General features: G+C 38.5%; 1 protein-coding gene across 4 annotated transcripts in view; it reads right to left on the bottom strand.

Annotated features, from left to right (window-relative positions):
• The window catches only part of IQSEC3 (IQ motif and Sec7 domain ArfGEF 3), a 159699-nt gene that overhangs the window by 53243 nt on the left and 87082 nt on the right, over positions 1-19374 (bottom strand). For all 4 annotated transcript variants that reach the window (XM_052000634.1, XM_052000635.1, XM_052000637.1 and 1 more), the window contains exon 4: positions 13-1121. In XM_052000634.1, coding sequence (XP_051856594.1) covers positions 13-1121 — 1109 coding nt within the window. The remainder of the gene's footprint in view (positions 1-12; positions 1122-19374) is intronic.

Below are 19374 nucleotides of genomic sequence, written 5' to 3'. Positions count from 1 at the left end.
CCTGAGACTCACATGTTGAAGAGGTTGAGACCAATGCGGTAGAGCCTCTTTCGAAGGGTGTCAGTAGAGAGTGTGGGGGACTTGCAGCTGGCCGGGTTCTCGCAGTGGTAACGGGGCAGGCTCAGTATCATAGCCTGGAGGGCTTCCTTTGAGGCTGACACCTCTGAGCTTGACTTGGCAGATTTTGTGGAGGTGCTGCTGCTGCTCAGTTGCTCTGAGTTATCACCAGTCTCCATCTCACCCCCTTTGATTGACTCTCCTGCCTCCTCTTCTTCCTCTTCTTCCTCACCCATCGCCCCCTCAGCCGCCTGCCCATTAGTATTCACGTCCCCGACAGCCCCAACGTCGGTCCATGTGTGCCCAGTGGTTGAAGCAGATGAAGTCACAACCGGAGAGGTCAAAGCTGCAGCCCCCCCTGCCTCTTCTGTCTCCCCTTTGCCTGCCGCTGGGACTAATCCAACCTGAGTCTCTTGCCCTCCCAGGCAGTTGGCCACAGAAACAGCTGTGGAGGAGGAGACAGAGATGTTCTTACTGGCGATCTGCACTGTGACATCCCGGAAAGCCATCATGAGGGTGCTCCTGCTTTTGGGCAGCCCACCCCCTGACCCACTGCCCTCTTCCTCCTCCTCCAGGCTCAGTTCTCCAGCTTCCTCCTGCTCCTTCAGTTCTGTCTCCAGACCTGGGGGCCCCATCCCTCCAGCATGGAAGGTCTCATGGAACTCATAGGAGCCCCCTTCCTGGAGGGAGCACATAGTCTTCAGGCTCCAGGTGCTGAGAGCATCATCTATGGACTTGGCCAGGGATTGGACTTGCTCCGTGAAGGAATCCTCCAGCTCCGTGAGCGTTCCTGTGATGGTGGCTGGCAGGGATGGAGAGCGGACCAGGGGCAGTCCCATTAGCCCATAGCCCTCCATCAAAGCCTTCTCTGCTGCAAAAGTCTCTGGATTGGGGACCCGCACCTTGCGCAGGGAAATACGCCGAGGGAATCGGCTTTCAAGCAGCGAGTTGCGTATCTTCTCGAAGTTCTTGCTAAGCTGATATTGGCGGAAGGCTGTCTGAATGGTGCAAGCTGCTCGCCGGGACACCAAATGGCCTCCGTATTTGTGTTCTAGCATTTCAATCTGCAACACAACACAAAAGAGAAGAAAGGGATTGGCATGGCATGGGAGGATGGGGGCATCCCCAGAAGCATCTACCCCCTGAGGCTAGCTAGCTATGTAGAGTCCCAGGAGCAATTATCCCTGAGGTGAAACGTCTCGCCTGAACTTTGACCAAGTCCGGGCAATGCCAACTGGGATTTTCAGGGAGAAAATCTGCAACCTCCGCACAGTAGGAAAAACAAAGGCCCATAATGCAATGGGGTAGGCAGAGTTCTTGAGATGGTAGAACCAATAGCAGTAAAGATTTTAAGGGCTGATAATGTGTGCTCTTAGACGGGGGTGGGAATCTATAGATAGCAGATGGGAAGGAAAGGGACCTTATTAGGCTTTGAGCAATTGCTGCTGTCCATGTTTATTGGCCCCATCCTGGAAATTGCTGGTTCCCTCATTGGCCACCTAGCAAGTGACTGATTGCCCTCTGGAGCAGCATAATCCAGGCTAAATCTTGTTTCTCCGAGAAAGCTAAGATTTATTCAGAGGGACAACTAAGAGTTATTGCTGGGAAGAGGTCCTTTGGGGTGCCGAGGAAACAAGGTTAAGGAGAAAGGTTTGGGCTGGGGGAGGGAGATAGCAACATCCCTGAGATGTATTAACCTCCGTCAAAATTACGCTGTAAGTGAGTTTGTCTTCAATGCCTTTCTGACCTCCATTTTTGTCCACTTTACAACCGCAGAAGCTCAGTTTCTATGGAATATCTGTGTTAGAAAAGGATCACTCATTCACATTAAAAAGTTAATAGCAGATAAGTTTTAAATATGTTTTTGGAATCACAGAATTGTATAGCTGGAGGTGACCTGAGAGGTCATCTGGTTAAGGAATGCTTAAGCATAGGTCCATGGACCACAGAGATTTCAGAGGGTCTTGAACTTGGATAGAAAAAAAAATGACATCTTTATTTTCACTAACCTCTAACTAAAATTCAGGAGTTCCTTTAATTATGAATGGAAGCATTAAAACATTCTTCTGAGAAGGAGTTGATAGATTTCGCCAGACTGCCAAAGGTAGTAAATGATAGAAAAGAAACTAGTTCCATTTTATCAATAAGAAAATTGGACCCAGAGAGGGAAAGGGCAATAATAATGCAGCTAATAAATGGCTAGGCAGGAATGCTAACCCAGGCCTCCTGGCTCTAAATTCAGTCCTCTTTCTAATTTACTACAATGTCACTCCTCTCAGGGGTAATTACCTTTAAATTGGAGGACAATTCTTAAGTCAAATGCCTGAATTTCACATTTTAGGCTACAGCCATAGGCCTTGGAGGAGATTGGGAGGGATTATAAGGATAGAGGAAAGGGGGAGGGGAAAAACTAATCAATTTGATGAGATCACAGGGCACAGGCCTTTGTTAGAAGGGCAACCTTCTCATGTAGAACAATCAATCAACAAATGTTTATTAAGCATCTGTTGTGGCAATGGATTGTGACAGCATATGCCCTGGCACCTTGCTAGGGAATTCCTCTATTTGACTCCCAGTAATTGGGACTGCCTCTAAGATGATTGGCAACAGAGAGTTCAGGGGACCTCCCCCATTACCCTCCATACATAAGTGAGCTGGAAAATAGCTCAGTCCTCTCTTTTTTGGAGGCTCAGTGACTCTCCTCCTTGAACTTCCAGACCAAAATGCAGCTAAAGGGGATGGGAAATGTCTTCCTTTGCAACTTCTACCAGCGCTATTGGTGACTCATAGGTGACACATGGCAGTGCTACTTCTATACAGTCAGAAAAAAAGAGTTGAAAGATATTGTAACCAAACCTTAGTCTCTCATGTAGAGAATGAAAGTGGAATGCTCTTGGCTTTCTTTGTTGTTCAGTTGTTATTATCTGTGACTTTTGGGGGGATTTTCTTGGCCAAGATATTAGAGAGGTTTGCTATTTCCTTCTGCAGGTCATTTCCAGACAAGACAAACAGGATTAAGTGATGTGGCCCTCCGCTAGTAAGTGTCTGAAGCCAGATTTCAACTCAGGAAGATGAGCCTTCCTGACTCCAGTTCCAGCACTCTATCCACTATACCACCTACCTATCTTTTCTAGATTCCCAGAATCTAGCTTCATGGTAAGGGGAGTAAGAACATTTTTTCTTGCAGCATCATTTTTTAGAGTTGCTTCAAAATGGGTAAACTCAATTTAAGAGCTTCTGAATACAAGAATTTAGTCTGGATCATTATATATTAGTCTGAATTGTCTAGGAGAGAAGATTTCTTCAGTGACGAGAAATAAGAGGGTTCGCATAGTTCCTCCAAAGTGATCTAATTGAAGAACAAAGCCAAGGAGATATTAGGGCAACGAAGAAAGGAGATTCCTTGTTCAGCAGCTGCCAAAATGGCTTTTGCTCCTGGGGCAAAAGTCTAAACCATGGAGTGGTATCAGGAATCTTTGGAGAGGTCCTGTGGGACCCTGGAAAAGAGGGCTTTTTTAGAATGACAAAGTTGCCTGATAACTCCCAATCAGTGCTCAGCAAATCCCCTGTCTCTGTCTAGGTTGTATTCTAAGATCATGCTTCCTGAAAGAATTCAGTTATATCAGGCAATCAGTATCCTGCACATGGATGTGAATGGCTAACCCTGACATGAAGAAAACTATTGGATGTATTAGTATTAAAATAAGATTCTGAATTCTAGAGCTGAAAAGGACAGTAAGAAGTTCCCAAAAGAAAGAGTGCATGGAGAAGAGTAAGTTGATAGAACACAGGAACTCCAGTTAGTCCTGAGTTCAAATCCCCATATATTAGCTGTTTACTTAAGTTTTCTCATCTATACAATGGGGATAATAATAGCACTTATCTCTCAGAGTTGTTGTATAGATCAAATGAAATAATATTTGTAAAGACTATAGTATAGTGCCTAGTATGTAGCAGTCACTATACAAATATTAGCTATTATTGTTATGCATCTTTCATCCCGATAGCTCTTGAGGACTCTCTTAACTTTTAAATCCCTTGGTACTCTACAATATATTGTATTTTTTTTAGTGCATACACTCAATTGGTAGCAGTGGCAGAAATGTCCATGTATTGAAGGGAGGTTTCCACAATACTCAATATCCTCAATACCCAGTTGCTACCAGCCCGTTTTCCAAGGGCAGGTCTGGAATGGATGTTTGCATACCTCATTCTCCAAGAGAAACCCTCTTCTTGCTTTATCTCCTTCCTAATATTAAAAACTTATTTTTTAAGAAAAGAATTGATAAAATACCTACCAACTTTAATAGTTTGTAACATAATCACAAAATGTCATGTTTAGAGGAGGTGGTGCAAGACAGGTGTTAGAGATTACTTAGTCCTTCCTCATCCTTACAGATGAGGAAATTGTGGCCCCTGGCCTTACTTAGCTAAGATTATATAGCTAGTTCATGAAAATTAAAAATCCAGATTTTCTGATTCTACTCTAGCAACTGAAAATACTTAATATGTGGTTCCCTTTTCTTATTATCTGCCTATCAAATATTATTCTTTAAAAAGAAAAAATTTTAACACAAAGAAATAAAGTTCTAATGGTAAAATTTTAGATTTTAAGAAATTGAGTAAGAAGTTATTTTGAAGGGTTTGGAACATTATAATCACATTCCATCTATAGCCATACTCTGCCTATTAGGCCAATTTGAATAGCCAACTCTAAATACCAAGGAGATCCACGGATACACGAATATTCCTTTTAATGGCAACCTTGCCATCTCCCCTCATCCACCTTTGCAGAAACCATGTACCCAAATGAAGAAAACCTTGGAAAGTAGGGTCAATCCTCTCAACTATGCACTGAGATTTTTCCAGGGATCAGTAAAAGGTTTTGACTTTTGTCCATGCATTGGTTAGGAAAGCAAGGGCAACTGAAAAATACACCTACTTTCTCTACATCTCTCCATCCAAACTCTCCCAGCCTAACTTCTCTACTGTCTTTCTATTATTACTACCTTGCTTTTCCAGTCCCTTAAGAAACTCTGCAGCCAAAAGATATCCTTACTAGGTTTTAAATAATGAGGAAGGCTGTGAAATATCCCTTGTTGTTTGGGTTTTAATTAGAAGAGAGATGCCCATCCAGGGAATATTTGGGATTCCCTATCTGGAATTAAGGAGATGAAGAAATTAAGCCTTCATTTGGGATTTAATGGATGTAAGATCTGTTTCTCCCAGGCTCTTGACCCTCTGGCCAATTCCAAATCAGGGACAATGGGCAACTTTTGCCATCCATAGATAGAATTGGATCTTGTAAATTGTTTGATCCACTTCCATTAAGAGAAGAGGGTAAAAAGAATAAAGTAAAAAAAAAAATACACAGCAGATAACAAAAGAATAATCTACAAGGAAGCAAAGAAAAGATAGACACTCATGAATATAGTTTTTTTTCTATTCTTATATATTCTTTCTTGAACTGGAAATTGTTACATATTTTTAATTCTCCCTGATGTTCTGCTGGGCACATTACAATATTCTGTTCTATTCTGTTTTGTTTTCCTTTTTTGTCTTTCTTTTTTTATGCTGTTTTTTTTAAATAAACAGAAAATTTTAAAAAGACAGAGAAAAAAGTATCTGGGATGAGCCAAGATCTGGAACCTAAATATATTGCTTTGACTTTGACCTTTCCTACTTATTGCCTCTGTGATTTAGGGCAAGTCGGCTCATACCTTTCAGGGGCTCAGGCTTCCTCTCTGTAAAATGAGGGCATGATATTGGCTGATTTTTAAGGTCCGTTTCATCTTTAAATCATACTGTTCTAAATCCAGATCCCTCAATTTGAACCTCACCACTGAGATGTTCCATAAACATATCAAGCTCAAAATGTCCAAAATGGAACTCATGAAAGCTCTCCCCAAGCCCATTTCTTCTCAATATGTTCTCATTTCAGCTAAAGTTATATATATTCCCAATCACACAGCTCAGAAACCTCAGAGTTATACTTAATTCTTCTCTCTAATTCCTCTTCTCCCTTCTACCCCACCAGTACCATCCCATATCTCTCACAGTTGCTGATTGAATCATGTGGATTATACCTTTACAATATTTCTTGCTCATGCCCATCAGTTGGAGAATGGCTGAATAAGTTATGGTATATAGGAAATAATCAACGAGATGATTTCAGAGAGGCCTAGAAAGACTTACATGAACTGATGCTAAGTGAAATGAGCAGAACCAAGAGAACATTGTACACAGCAACAACAAGATGATACAATGATCAATTCTGATGGACATGGCTCTTCTCAAAATGACATGATTCAGGCCAGTTCCAATGATCTTAAGATGAAGAGAGCCATTTGCTCTCTGTAGAACTGTAGGAACTGAGTGTGGACCAGAACATAGTATTTTCACATTTTTGTTGTTGTTTGCTTGCATTTTGTTTTCTTTCTCATTTTTTCTTTTTGACATGATATTTTTTGTGCAGCATGATAATTGTGGAAATATGTATAAAAGAATTGCACGTTTGACATATATTGAATTACTTGCCATGTAGGGGAGGGGTGGAGGAAGGGAGGGAAAAATTTAAAACATAAGGTTTTGCAAGGGTGAATGTTGAAAATTATCCATGCACATGTTTTGAAAATAAAAAGCTTTAATAAAAAAACACTATTTCCTGCTCTCACCTTCTCTCCATTCATAGAAGCAAAGAAGGAAGAAAGAAACCAAGCATTTATTAAGCACCTACTATATGCCAGGGAGCGTGCTGTGTTTTACAAATCTTATTTCATTTGGTCTTCATATTAACCTCAGATGGAAGTACTATTACTATCTCCATTTTGAGTTGAGGAAACTGAGAAAAATAGACCCATTAAGTGACTTGCCCAGGTGATACAGCTGGTTAAGTATCTGAGGTTGGATTTGAAATGGATTTTGGGATTTGGTTCTTAAGTTGTCAAGTTTTCCTGACTCCAGGTTCAGCATTTTATTCCCTTCATCACCTAGCTGCCTCTAATAGTATATAACTATTACCCTAAATCAGATCATTATCACTTCTTGCTTCTTGCTATTACGATACCACCACCACTTATTTATTCTCCCTAATTCCATTCTTTTCCCTTTCTTGTCCATCTTCATATAGCTGCTAGATTGGTATCTCTATAAACCACATCTGCCCTTATTGCCCCACTTTTTCCCTTACTTCCTTTCTTCCCTCAACTCAAAAATCTTCTGCGGATCTCTCTTTTTGCTGAGGTAAAATACAAACTCCTCAACTGGACACTTAAATCCCTCCCTGAGGCTTTGACTTCTTTTCCAGATTTCTCCTCCCTTATTCCCCCCCCCTTCATGTATCCTTCCTTATGGATAAATTGGTCTGTTAGCTATTTCCCAAACTTGACATTCTATTTCTTATTTCCATGACTTTGTGCAGGCTGGCCCTCAGGCCTGGAATGCATTCCCTCCTGATCTCTACTTATTTTTTGCCAATCTACAATTGTTTGTTAAGTGATAACTATTTAATAAATACTGGAGTAGGCAGCGGGGATATAAAGAAAGGTTAAAAAATATGGTCCCTGCCTTCAAAGGTGACATACCAACAGTATGTGTACAAGAGTATATAGGGTCAATAGAAGGTGATCTCAGAGGAAAGGCATGAAAATTGGTTGGCTGAGAAGGTGAAGTGGAAAGAGAGACTAGGAAAAGTTTCTGAAGAAGGTGGGATTTAAACTGAGTCTTGAAGGAAACCAAGGAATCCAAGGAAGACAGGAATAAAAAGCAAGAATATTCTGGTCATGGAGGACATCAGTGAAAAGGCAGCTAGAGGACATTAGGTACAAAGAATAAAAAGAAGGCAAGTGTTACTGGATTGTAGAGTACAATGGTGGGAGTAAATTGTAGGAAGACTGGAAAAGTAGTAAGGGATAAGTCTGTGAATGGCTTTAAATGCTAAGCAGAGTTTTTTATATTTGATCCTGAAGATAATAGGAAGCCACAGGATTTGGAGAGGACGTGGTAGGTGATATGGTCAGATCTGTATTTTATGAAAATTATTTGGCAGCTGAATGTAGAATGAATTGACATGAAGTCAGACTAGTGACTAGGAGACCAACCAGAAAGCTATTGAAGAAATCCATGAGGAAATGAGTACTCATACTAGCATGACAGTTGTAAGAGAGAAGAGAAGGGGACGTATAGGAAAGAAGTGATGATAGAAACAATAAGATTTAACAACAGATTAGATATGTGGACTAAATCAAAACTAGAAATAAAAAAAATAATCCTAAACTGCAAGCCTCGGTGACTGAGAAGATGATGATGCCCTCAAAAATAAGAGGAAAGTTGAAGAGAAGGAAGGGTTGGTTGGGAAGAGGTGAGTTAATGAGTTTATGTTGAGTTTAAGATGTCTGTGTGACATCTAGTTTGAGATGGTCAAAATATGGTTGGTCATGTAAGACTGGAGCTCAGGGAAGAGATTAGCTGCATAAATAGATTTACAAATCTATAATTTGAAAAAGTAGAAATCACCTTGCAGCATTCATGGTAACTGATATGATCACCAAGTGAGATAGTAAAGAGGGAAAAGAGATGAAGGCTGAGGAAAGAATATTGGATTACACCCACAGTAAGTGGGATTGAACTGGAGGAAGATCCATTTAAGGAATTAGTCAGATGTGTAGGAGGAAGCGATGTCATGAAAAGCTAGAGGACAGAGGATCCAGAAGACAGTTATCTATAGTAATTATTAAAGACTGCAGAGAGGTCAAGGAAAATGAAGACTGAAAAAAAAGCCATTAAAACTTGAAATTAAGAGATCACTGGCAAAAAAGGGGAGGCAACAAGTGGGGATTGTTTTCTTAAGGAGTTTAGCAACAAAAGGGAGGACACATATAAGAATTGCAAAGTTTATGAACAGGTAAGTGGAACATATGGATGATATCAAGGAGATCAAGGGGATGACTAAGTCTGTAAAGCTAAGATGTAGTGGAGTTCATAGGAAATAAGTAAGTAGAGAAACTGGGAAGTAAGGTTGTTTGAGGGAGTGTCAATAATACTCTAATAATACTGCTTCTAAAAATGAGAGGGATGGAGAGAAGGATTTTAAACAAGTCATTGAACTCATTGAGAAAGGAAGAAGAGTATCTTTGGAGTCAATAGATAGCAACTACCAGAATTTTGATTGGATGATAAATCAAGATTGAATGAATCTCAAAGGAAAAGTTACTTTGTAAATTGTAATAGAAGGAGAATCTGAAAATAGCAATGGGGAAGGAGGAGTATTCTAACCTCCCTACCGTGATCAGAGATGATAAGGGATATGACTGAAAGTATAATGAGTAGTAGAAAGTGGTGGCTAAAGGCACAATGTCATCAGGACAGGGTCAGGTCTCAGTGAGAGTTAGAAGATGGAGAGATTGAAAGGAAAAGTTTTAAAATGAAAGCAAGGTTGCAAATTGTAAAGCAGTCATAAAAGGAGTGGGTAGTCCTGGAGTGGAACGTTTTGGGATAGGATTAAAAGTATGGAAGTAAGGAAGCAGGTAGTCTAGAATAGAAAATGGGCATTGTGTAGCAACTGCTAGATGAAAAACAGGATCTAACAGGTCAAAATGGATCCAGAGAAAGCCACTATAGCAAAGATGGAGACCCTAATATGGGGCTGGTACAAATGCTTCCTTCAAGTTTTAGCTCAGGGACCACTTCCTGTTTAAACTCTTTCCTTATCCTCCCCATTGTTGTGAATTGTTTCTCCTCAAATTATCTTAAATTTGCTTTTCTGCAAAAAGAAATTTTGTTCTAAGAAGAATGTAAATTTCTTTCTTTCTTTCTTTCTTTTCTTTTTTGTTTTTGCTAAGGCAATTGGGGTTAAGTGACTTGCCCAAGGTCATACAGCTAGGCAGTGGATCTGAACTCAGGTCCTCCGGAGTTCAGGGCTGGTGCTCTAGCCACTATGCCATCTAGCTGCCCCTCAGAATGTAAATTTCTTGAGACATAAAACATTTCTTATCCACATAAGTTCCAGGGATAACAAATATAAGCAAACAAGATGATCCCTATCCTTAAAAAACTTATATTATAAACAGAAATACACACAATACGAAGAAGAGTTGGAAAGGGAATAGAGAGGATTACTATGCTCTGCTGATAAGGTGGTGAAATGAGGAAAGTGAATTAGGTCGGGAACATGGAGAGCAGGGATTGTTTGACTTTTGTTTTCACCATTTCAGCATTTAGCATGGTGCCTGGTATGTGAGTGCCATTGCACTTGATAATTGCTGGGGCATTGTCAATCATCTTGACTTTTGTTTTGCCATTGGACTCCCAGGACTCTGGAGGAGAGAATGGAGCTGATGACTTTGCATAGCTCTGCAACATCACCCTCATGATGTCATTGATCATCTTCAAGCACAAAGGAAGAACAACAATTTAATAATTGCTTGTTGGATTAAATAGAGTGACATTTCAAGGCACTCTTTGGAATCTGGAGCATGGAGATGGACATAGAAGTAATGTCCCTTTTGTTTATTAGTTCCACTTTAAATATATATATATACACACACACACACACACACACACACACACACACACACACACATATACATATATATAGACAAAAGCAAAATGTTATTTATTAATTTGTATATTTATTTGATTGTTTTTGATTAAATGAGAAAATGTGTGAAATGCTTTGTCAGCCTTAAAGGTCTTTACAAATACTTGTTAATAAGTGGTAGCTGTTATTCTTCATAGTTATTAAGCTTGCCTGTCCATCTTTCTGCTTTTTTCCAACTCAATCCCTCTTTGCAAGGTAATCTAGGTAGCCCATTGCTAGATATAGAGTAAAAAAAGTCATCTTCCTGAGTTCAAATCTATCCTCAGACACTTATTAGCTGTGTGACCTCAGGTAAATCACTTAATCCTAATTGCCTCAGTTTCCTCATCTGTCAAAAGAGCTGAAGGAGAGAGTGTCTTTGCCAAGAAAACTCAAAATGAGTCACTAAGAATTGGACATGATTGAAACAATTGAACAACCACAATAACAACATATTCCTATGCTTCCTCATCACCCAACCTTCTTCAATCTATCTCATTCCCACCATGTCACTGAGATTTTTCTCCTAACAAGATTCCTTAAAGGAAAGAAATGTTATTTTTCATCTTCGTATTCCCAGGCTCTTAGCAATTTGCTTTGAACATAATGGGTGCTTAAAGTTTGTTATTGACATTGTTATTGACTACCAATAATTTCCTAAATGCCAAATCCAAAGATTTTTTGTTGGTGCTCCTCCTCAAGCTTTTTGTAGTTTCTAATATTATTAAATACGTTCTAGTCTCTTTGTCTCTGTGAAACAAAACTCTTTTTCTTTCTTTCTCTATAATAAATCCTGTCTTTTTTAGTGGATTTTTTCATCTCCGCAGCCCCTTAAAGATATTGTTTCTAAAAACTTTGCTCTTTATCTTCTCTCTGTTCCTTTCTCTCTCTATGTCTGTCTCTGTATCTGCCTCTCTCTCTCTGTGTCTCTGTCTCCTTCCCCCTCTTTCCCTTTCCCCTCCTTCCCTTTCTTTTTCTCCCTCCCTCCCTCTTTCTCTCTCATTCTCTCCCTCCTTTTCTTCCCCTCCCTCCTTTCCTTCCTTTCTCTTCCTTCCTCCCCCTCTCCCCTTCCCTCCCTCCTTCTCTCTCCTCTCTCTCTCCCTTTCCCTCTCCCTCTCCCTCCTTCTCTTTCATTCCCTCTTTCACTCCCTCTTTCTCTCTCCCTCCCTTCATCTTTCTCCCTCCCTCCTTCTCTCTCCTCTCTCTCTCCCTTTCCCTCTCCCTCTCCCTCCTTCTCTTTCATTCCCTCTTTCACTCCCTCTTTCTCCTCCCTTCTCTATTCTACTTCCCTCGCTCCATTTTCCTCCTTCTCTCTCTCCCTCCCTTCTGTCTCTCTCTGTCTCTATCTCTGCCTCTCTGTCTCTGTCTGTCTCTGTCTCTCTCTCTCTCTCTCTCTCTCTCTCTCTCTCTCTCTCTCTCTCTCTCTTCTCTCTCTCTCTCTCTCTCTCTCTCTCTCTCTCTCTCTCTCTCTCTCTCTCTCTCTCTCTCTGTCTCTCTCTCTCTCTCTTTTCCCTCTACTACTGATCATCTACTGATGATCTTATTCAAATGACTTTCAAAACTATCTCCTGTCTATCCTTCTTTAAAACTTTAGACCAACATTCTACATTTCAAGTTTCCAATAGAACATCTATCTCTGGATGTCCTACAACCCACAAATCTGCTCTCTCTATTTCAATCAGATGCATCATCATCCTGTTACTTCTGTCTAAAATTTTACTTAAAATTCTTTTCTGTCTTCATGACCACTTATATCCAATTTGTTAATAATTATAAAGAATTCACATTTATACTCAAGCATAGCAATTGGAGATTTAGCCTCAAAGTAAGGAAGTCTTGGGTTTTCAAGTGCTGTCTACTTTAACATATATTGGCTATGTGACCTTGGGCAAGTGATTTAAACTCTTCCTAAGTGACCAAGTAGCTCTCTAAAGCTGAATACTACAAAAAAGTGACTAATCTGAATTTGCAGTGGGAGTATGCACACTAGGGTTTCTCTACACCAGTAAAATTGCCGGTCTGAATATATACAGTAGTTCTCTACATGTGTCCAAATGTAACTGCTAGATATAATTAATCAATAAGCATTTACTGAGTAACTACAATGTATCAGGTACTGTGCTAGATGCTAAGGATACAAATATGAAAAAAGTGAAACAATTCGTACTCTCAAAAAGCATAAACAAAGATGTTTCCATATAAAGAGATAGATGTCTAAATAGTGTTACTATTGAAATTAAGGTAAACCGAAGCAACAAAGTTCCAAGCACATTCAATTTATTTTTAAGACCAGTAAAGGTTAGTAAAAGTTACCAATATTTACTAGATACAGGGTCTTTAGCTTCTCAGCAAGTCAAAAGACCTTAAAATGAAGGCTAATGGATAATTTTTATAGACAAAAAAAGGGCAGCCAAAAACAATAAATGACAGCATCATAGATGAGGAAACCAATATGATTGGTTACAAAACCTGAAACATCATAGGCACAGGGACAATAAAATTGGATGTAAATTAGAAATGAGGGCAAGCAACTTCTCCTTCCATCCTGTCACTAGAAAATTCTGATTGATTTAGTCCATCTTCAAGAATAACTGATGGCATATAAAAAAACAGATGTCTTCTAATTGGTCAAAGACATTTAGTGGTAAATATATAATAGGTTAGTTTTAATTAATTTTATTAATGGGAAAACTCAACTTTTAAACTTAATTCAGAGAAAAAGATTGAATTTCCAAACTTCGAGACAAAGAAATGTGAAGTAGGCAGTTATACAAAGTGTCAATGGTAATACAGAATGGGATCAATTATAAAAATGAATACAATGTCAATTTGATTTTCTCAATAACTAGATAGATCTTCCAGGTTTGTAAAGCATGTTTGAGTCATGAAAAGTCAGATATGAGTAAAATGACTGAACAATACCACCATCCAAATATCCTCACAATAGTCATGTGACATGAATAGGACAAATATTATTATTCTCCAAATGAAGTTTTGTTATTCCTATGTTATAGGAATAGAGCAAGAAACTGAGTTAAAATTCGCCAAGTCTATAATTTTGTCCAATATTCAAGTCCTCTAGTTTCTTCCTATACAACATCTCTTACATGTATCACCTCTTCTATTGTTATTGTTGCTACTTTATTCCAAGTCCTCATTATTACTTGCCAACAATATTGCAAAAAACTCCTTACTGGTCTTCTTGCCCTCTCATTTTGCCTCTTCTTCATCCTTCATATCAGATAATTCTGCTAAACATTTTTGATTGGTCTGTTATTGACTATTACATAAAATTAAAAATCCTTTGCCTGGCATTCAAAGCCTATTTTTACAATCAGGTACAGAGATTCAAAGTAAGGAAGCCCTTCTATATGTGCTAAACTACAAAAAACAAAACAAAAAAAAAACCAGTTTATTTGTCTTTTGCTAGATACATCCTATTGTATCCGACTTTCTTTTTTGTTGTTGTTGTTCATCCTTTCTACTTGGAATTCCATGCTAGCTCTGCAAAAACAACCAGCAGGAGCCCTGAGGCTAGCTGGGTTCAGAGAAATCCTCATTCCCAACTACAGGAACTTTCACCTCCCAGATAAATCTGGAGAGTGAGGATCTGAGTCCCAAAAGGTTGAGTGCACTTTGACTTATAAAGAACACCAAGCCTAGCTGTTCCTGCTGAGACACTGGCCTGAGAGAGAAGGAGGAGATACAGGGAGCTCTTAGTTGGGATTCCAGGTCAGAGAGGAGAGTTGAAGTAAAGCAAAGGCACCATTTCTTCACTCCATGATCATATTACAGTTATCATTAAAATAAAATTTAAAATGATCTAACAAAGAAGAAAGAACCCAAACCATAGAAACTTATTAGGGGAATAGAGAAGACTAGAGTTCATCTGCAGAGGAGGACACTGAAGTAAAAAAAAAAAAAAAAAAAAAAAAACCTTCTTCTATCTCAAAGCATAACATTAAATGGTTACCTGCCCAAAAAAGAATTTATAAAATTCAAAAAAAGAAATTAAAAGTCAAAAGAGAGAGAGTGAGGATGGGGGAGATATGAACCATCCCAGAAAGATTGTGAGAAAAATGCTAATCAACTAGAAAAGGAGATATAGAGTTTTAAAGGAGAAAAAAAATTCTTAAAAAATTAGAATTGGGCAAGGGGAAGCCAGTGAAGTGATACAATATAAAGAAATAAGGGGAAAGAGAACAAGATAAGGTTGGGTATAGAAGGATATATAATTTGGAGTGGGGCAAGCCATGTATATTAATGGGAAAGGGATAAAGAGGGACAGAAAGGGTGGGGGGAGATTAGGGAAGAATCTATGAGTGGGGAGAGGGTAAATAATAGCAAGGCAAGTTAAGTAGAGCTAAAATAAAAGAGTTAGCATGAATAGGAAATAAGATATGTATACAAACATAATAAGAAGGATTCATAGGTAGAACTTCCTAGAAAAAAAGTAGGTATATAAATATTTGTACATATATTGGATTGAATATATATTTTAACATATTTAACCTGCCACCTAGGAGGGGATGGGGGGAAAGAGGGGATAATTTGGAACAGAAGGCTTTGCAAAGTCAATGTTGAAAAATTACCCATGCATATGTTTGTAAATGAAAAGCTTTAATTAAAAAAAAAATTAGGGCTAGTGATCTCAAAGTCAAACTTAAAGATTTAATCAAGAGAGACGTCTATATTATATCTGTCCATATTAATATTGTTTTAGATCCATGTCTAGGTATGTATATATGTATGCATGCGTATGTATATATGTATGTTTGTATGTATGCATAGAACTATATACTATGAGCATATAAATATATGTATGTGAGAGGATGGTGGTATGAATATATATGTATAAATATATGTATGTATATATAAATAACTATATAATCTATTTGAGAGATGTGTGGGAGATAAAAAGGGGGGGAAATAAAGTAAAAAGTGTACAAGCAGAGAATAAAATAATAACCTACAAGGAAGCAAAAAAAGATGGATAGTAATGAATATAATCTCTTCTATTGTTACATACATTACATTAAAACATACATGTTTTGTTTTGTTTTTGTTTTTCCTTTTTCTGTCTTTTTTCCCCCATTTTTTCTTATTTTGTATTTAGCTTTAAACAAATAAATTTTTAAACAATAAAATAAAATTCAGTTCAAATGCCATCTCCTCTGTGAAACTTTTCCGGATCCTCCCAAATCTTAACATCTATTTGCCTCTTAGGCAATACTTAGTTTTTATCCACCTCTTCTATTTTCCTCTTAGACAATATCTAGTTTTTATCCACCTCTCCCTCTCGTACCCTCCCCATACATGGTGAACTGCATAAGGACAGCGACCAGATCTTATCTATGTTTGGTATTTCCCCTAACATCTATTCAGCACCCTGCAAGTAGGGAATACTTAATAAAGATCTCTGAATGAATTTTTCCGTCATTCTTTCAAACAAAACATCACAAATTTTTCTATCTCTCATTTCTTTAACTGTATTGCTGTCTCAAAGTAAATACTACATATGTGTCTGGGCTCTGTGCCAGAAGCAGTTAGTCAACATCATTTATTTAGTACCTACTATATACCAAGCACTGTACTAAGTTGGAAAGCATTAATTTGGAAGCATAATATTAGAACTGGAATGAATTTAGAAAAATCATATATCATTTGAACTAGAAGCTGCCTTTGAGATCATCTAGATTACATTTAAGTATGTCCTATGGAATCCTTGTATTCTGTGCAAAGGAAATAGGGGTTCCCATGAATGTAGGAATTAGAACTGGAAGGGACCTTAGAGATCATCTTGTTTGCATTTTATGGATTAGGAGTGCCCAATGCCCAGGATTTGAGAGCATCAGTATTAGCAGAATCAGTGCAAACCCTCTATCTCTATTCAAGTGTTAGTCTTAGTTCTTTTTCCATTACAATAAGTTACCTTTACTCAACAAAATCATTTCTTGGATAAATTGTATATATCTCAAATATTTGTTACATGTAATATTTGAGATGGTATGAAGGTAGGTTTACTTTTCTGTATTTTACTTCAAAACTCACCCTTCTCACTTTGTCCTGGAGTTATTTTCTTTCCTCAAATCCTCCAGACTGGCCTTTATATGTCACTCTTAAAAGTATTCAGTCAGCAGATTTATTTTTTTCAGAAAGGTAAAGTGATTTGCACAGCTGCTCACAATTAGTGGCAGAGCTAAGATTAGGACCCTGATCATCTTATTCCTGGTCTGGTGCTTTTCACTCTACTACCCTAGTCTCTGCTATCATGCTCAGTCCATTAGCTGCTACTAGTGACTTGGATACCTCCATAACTATTTCTTTTTTTCCCTTTTCTTTATTAATTGTTTTATTTTTTCTGGCTATACATGTATGTTAATGTTTTAATACACATTTCTTTAGGAAGCATGTTGGGAGAGAAAAAATCAGAACAAAAAGGGAAAAACCATGAGTGAGGGGGAAAAAAACAGAAAAAAAGTGAATATAGCATGTGTTGATTTATATTCATTCTCTATAGTACTTTTTCTGGATGCAGATGGCATTTTTTATCCAAAGTTTATTTGGATTGCCTTGGACCTCCGTAGATATTTCAACTGAAATATCAGAAAATCTTCCTATACTCTGTCTTCACCTCCATTTTGGGGAAATTGCAGGCCTGTGTCTTATAAAAACAATGAGGCAGGGAACATAACTGGAAGATACCAAGGAGAGAGCAAGGAGTGTGACAATATCTGAGATGAGTAGATAAATTCATTATGCCACAAGGATCATCCCAGGAAAAGCAGACAATTTTACATAGTAGGGGGTGGAGGAATTATAAAAGGCATGAGTCCTAGCAGGGAGTCTTTGGAAGAGTAGCAAGAGCATAGATGATGTTTGTTTGTCTGAGAGTCATTTGCTTTTAGAGCCTGCCCATGCAGGGTCCATAGACCTCAGTTGTCAATAATGTCTAATGACTCCTACAGAGTTCTTTATGGCTCTCTTTGGCTCAGCAGTTTCACGGATTTTCACCTAACTCTGGTTTTATTCCCCTTCTCTAATTAGCATCTAAGAAACAGGATACAGGGACAGGGTTGAAGATAAAGAGTCTCCAGAGATGAGGAAAGGCCAATTGGAGACGGAAGGATGCGGGGAGCATCTCTCTTCACTTATTCCAAGTCCTGTGCATCATCGGTAATTACTGCTTAGTCACTCCTCCCTAAACAGCTGTCTTCAGCTAACACCAGAGGTGAGAGGGGCTTTAGAACAGGGTTCCATTTCTCTAATGTGCCTCTTAAAGTTAATTAGTAGGCTTCATTTTGATGACTTGGGGCCTTGGGGCCTACACCAATTGGAATGGATAAGAGATTGATGCTAAGTTGAGCTGAGGGTGGAAGGAGGGTGGCTGTCAGAACCTTACCAAATATATGATTACCATGGACATGGAACAGATGTGAGGTATATTAGGTCCTGGAGAGGATGTCAGAATTCATGTTAAAAGGTGTTTTTTTCTGAAACCTAGATCAGTGTTTCCAAAACAAAATCATACTTGGACATAAAATATCTAAATTCTCTACTGAAGATTGCTCCATCCTCCACAGCCTCAATAAAGTGAATAACTCTCAGTGACTCAGAGAGCAGAAAGAAGAAACAGGAGAGGAAAAGCAGCCAGATGTAGGTGGACCAAGATAAAGTCACAAGAAGGAGAAGGAGAAAGGGAAGCCAAGATTTAAAAAAATGTATAGATTCTAAAAAAGTAATTTTTTTTGTAATTAAAGATTTGAAGACCAGTAGCAATTTGTTCCAGAATGATATCTAGAAAACAAGAATTTTTTTTTAATTCATATGGATATAGATCAACCAAAATTTTGGCCACAGCAAATCAAACCTAAATTTTTATTTTTAAGATCACAGTCCATGTGTCCTGGGGTGAGAAAACTAATTAGGTAGCAGAGGAGAGCAACAAGTAGTAGGCATGAGGGAGGGTTACAAAAGTACTCAACTAGAACAGAGGTCACAGGGGATTTGGGATATTCAGATATACCTGTATAACTGGAGAAGTATACAAAAGCGACATCTGTCTAAATCTTAGGCTTGACATAAAGAGGAAGGCAAGGGTTCTTTCTGGACCTTTCACAGAATAGGCAATTGAGCAAGGCTGTAAAATTCCCCTTGTTGAAAAGCTCCTATTTAAAGAATGGGGTACCCAATTTCCTACACAGGAAAAAACTATATAATACATGTCATCAGAGAAATGTATGATTAGAGAAGAAGATAGACCCCAGCATGGTAATAATGAGGGATAGCCACTGAACATATCATGTACTTCATCGATATCTATTCAGTGTGAAGTTCCCAACACAATGGTGGATATCCTTTGCCAAATTTATGAGAGGACACAGATGAGTCATCCAAGATGGACAGCCACAAATAGATTGCTATTTGCATTACTGAACAAAGTGATTACAGATCTAATGGAGTTGGAGTACCCATCTTTTTGGAAGAATTTAGATTTCTTCAAGGTCTGGAGGCAAGGGAATGAATGAGATGAGTCAAAGAAAGTTTTTCCATCTTTTCCAGGATCCCAAGTGCCTATAGTCAGATTTCTGCTACTCTTACTCATGTGTGTATAAAATTCCTTCTATTCTCTACAGACTGATTCTTTCACCCACTCCCTTTCCCTTGTCCTAATTACTCCATTGCAATAACCACCATTTTACCTTTAAGTGAATATAACCCTTGGTAACACAAGGATCCTT

The sequence above is a fragment of the Antechinus flavipes genome, chromosome 5 (assembly GCF_016432865.1).
Source record: "Antechinus flavipes isolate AdamAnt ecotype Samford, QLD, Australia chromosome 5, AdamAnt_v2, whole genome shotgun sequence".
Lineage (NCBI taxonomy): Eukaryota > Metazoa > Chordata > Mammalia > Dasyuromorphia > Dasyuridae > Antechinus > Antechinus flavipes.
The sequence above is the reverse complement of the archived record's forward strand: the minus strand, read 5'-3'. Positions and strand labels throughout refer to the sequence as shown.